Source organism: Eurypyga helias, unplaced genomic scaffold, assembly GCF_000690775.1.
Source record: "Eurypyga helias isolate BGI_N326 unplaced genomic scaffold, ASM69077v1 scaffold31614, whole genome shotgun sequence".
NCBI lineage: Eukaryota > Metazoa > Chordata > Aves > Eurypygiformes > Eurypygidae > Eurypyga > Eurypyga helias.
In genome coordinates this window covers 1-2801 of record NW_010247531.1, presented here as the reverse complement: position 1 = coordinate 2801, position 2801 = coordinate 1, and the positions used below count along the sequence as shown (strand labels likewise).

The window sequence follows — 2801 nt, the reverse complement described above, 5'->3', positions numbered from 1 at the left end:
GCGTGGCACAGCAGGCGATGCCGTTGACTTCCTGCTGCAGAACGTGTTTCTGGGTTGAGACGTCCGAGTGCCCGTCCTTTGTCGCTTTTCCGCAGCAACCGGTGTCTTTTGGTTGTGAGAAAATGAGTATTAAGACAAAGTACTGTTTGCAGTAGTAACTAACCCCCTCCGAGGGGGTGTCAGGGTCTGGAAACGTGGCGGTCTCTTCGTTTTGGCCGGGGGTGGGATGTGCCCTGCGCCAGGCCGCACGCCGGTTTTTCACCTGACCACAGCAACAGCCACCGGCACGTGTCGGTCCTTCACGCTTCGTGCGTGGAAACGGAGACAGATCGCCACGTGTTCCCACCCGCCCTCACGGCAGATTACCGAGACCCCTTATGGCTGCTTTATTCATCGCTCAGATGCTCTAATTAATATCATCTTGGCACTGTCTGCTTGGCTTGAATTGACCAAATCAGCAGTTTATTTCGATTGAGCCCCCGCGACAAGCTCAGAGGCAGCCAGGCCTGTGTGGGTAAGTGCAGCCGGAACAGTAATCTTTGCCTGTTTGCCTGTTTTAGACGTCCAGGTTACTTCACGGAAATCAGTCGGCTCAGCTGATCCTCTCTGCCGCGTTCCCACTACAACAAAGCACTTTCACTCAGTCCCACCACCAGCAGCAACAGCAGCCGCAGCAACTGTCGCGACACAGGACTGACAAGATGACTGACCCTTCCAAAGTCCAGCCCCAGTAGCCGTGGCGTGGGGGGCTCTCCCTCGTTTGGAAGCGAACTGCCGGGAGGAGGCTGCTCCGCAGACCCTTGCACCGAGGCTACAGAGGTGGCAGCACGGAGGCTTTGTGACACCGCAGCGTTGAGATCGGCTTCTGGAATCTGGTAGGAAAAGGCACGAGGTGGTGATGGAGACACGGCCGGCTTTTGAATGTCGCCCCAGTTTCTGGGTTCTGAAGGATTTGCTGCCGTGTGTTGATTTGTCCGGGTGAAATCTCAGAGCGTGACGGAAACAAGAGGGATGCTGGAAAATGTTGGTATTTTTATCGATCCTGTACATTTTTCAAGTATTAAAAAGGACACGGAGCAATTGTTTGAATTAGCAGGAAAAAGAAAAGAATAATAATGCCAGGAATATAGTCCAAAAACCATCTAATTTTTTTCAGATGATTATGGGACAGTAAATATTTTGCAAATGTTGTGTGAAATCCAGTTCTCTGTTGTACAGATGCTGTAAAATATTGTGTATATGTCTGCATAAAGAGGAGAAAGAGCAAAATATTTTATATGATGCATGAAAATGTAATCTGTTATTTGTAGGTTTGAATATGTTTCCCGAAATCCTCACGCCATACTCAGACTAACGTTTTCCTCTGTTCTACCCTTTTGTTTACAACATCTAGTGGAAGGTGTCCCTGCCCTCTGCAGGGGGGGTCGGGACTGGGTGACCTTTACGGTCCCTTCCGACCCAAACCGTTCTGTGACTCGATGACGCATCGTTATTTTCACCCTTAACGCGGGCACAGGTCTCTTGTTTGTGCTTTGTCTGTGACGTCAGGGTTTGTCGGGTGAGGTTCATCGCGTGTGGGTTAGTTGACTTCGCGAGGTTCAAGTGTCGATGAAGCTGTTTGAACTGGTGATCGTGCATCAGGGTTCAGGACATTCGGATTCGTGGGTATCAGCCATCATTTCATGACTAACTCATCGTTTCATTCGGAAAACAGGAATTTGCACTGCTTTCTCGCGGATGGTTTGGAATTTTATTCCCCAAAGCTATCTTTTGATATAGTTCATAGTTGGAAATATTTATGTAAAAGGTTTAAAAAAAAAAAAAAGTAATTTTCAAGAATGTTTCAGTTATAGGAGTAATTTGCACAAAAATTATATTTACATTTAATAACCTTTTGGGCACTTTTTAACCACTTTGTGGTGAGAATTGTAACTTGTTAAACATATGTTGGAATCTTTTTATTCTCCTTCAAAAATCAGTCAGAACTAATTCAGGGTCATTTTAACAACAACAACAACAAAAACCCATAGTGCCTTGATTTTAATTCAGGTGATAACGTTGACCATCTTGAATTACAACGTCTTGGATCTTGTTCCCATTTTCAGTTTTGGAGTCTTAGCACGTCGTCGGCCAAACTTGCCCGTCTCCTCCGCAGCTGCCGCCGGGCGGTGTTGAGTTCAGTCGCCATCCCCGTTGAGAAGGGGAGGAGTTTTGGGCGGCACTCCCCCTTCGGACACTGGCCAGAGCCAGAGGAGCCTCTGAAATCTCCCACCGTGGAGGTGACACTCTTCAGAGGTCGAGCAGTCTGGCAGCACAGGTCGCCCCTTTGGCAGGAGGAGGAGTAATAAGCCGATTTTGTTTGCTTTAATCATTTTCATAGCGTTTCAAGTGCGTGTTGGGGGAGATGGTGAGCGCATCTAACGCCACCCGGCTGTTGATTTCAAAGGTATCGCCCGACTAAGACTTCAGAAGGCAACTTCACTTTATAAAGACAATAAAAAGTTCCAACAGATAGGATGTGCTACGCTAAGGAGACGTTGCGTAGGCGGTCGTGGTACTCGGTCGCGGAGGCCGGAACGTCGGAGGGAGGCGAATTAATGCCAATAGGTCTGACGATTGGGGACGAACGCGGGAAAAGCGGCTCAGGCCGGTACTAGGGAGGGAAAGCTGGAGCAGCCTTGAGCGCGGAGGAGGAGGTGGATGAATGTAACCAGGCGGCGACGGACCGTTCTGTACCTGAAACGCTTTGATTGTACCAGGAGCCGGGCCGGCGGGAAGGCGACGCCGGTTTAGGCACGCGG

At 49.2% G+C, this 2801-nt stretch overlaps 1 protein-coding gene across 2 annotated transcripts in view; it reads left to right on the top strand.

Moving 5' to 3' along the window:
- The window catches only part of CLOCK (clock circadian regulator), a 31084-nt gene extending 29695 nt beyond the window's left edge, over nucleotides 1-1389 (top strand). The window contains exon 21 of one of the 2 annotated variants that reach the window (XM_010150764.1): nucleotides 561-1389. In XM_010150764.1, coding sequence (XP_010149066.1) covers nucleotides 561-734 — 174 coding nt within the window. In that variant the 3' untranslated portion in view covers nucleotides 735-1389. The remainder of the gene's footprint in view (nucleotides 1-560) is intronic. The other variant, XM_010150763.1, reaches the window with a different exon arrangement.
- Nucleotides 1390-2801: the final 1412 nt, after the last annotated feature.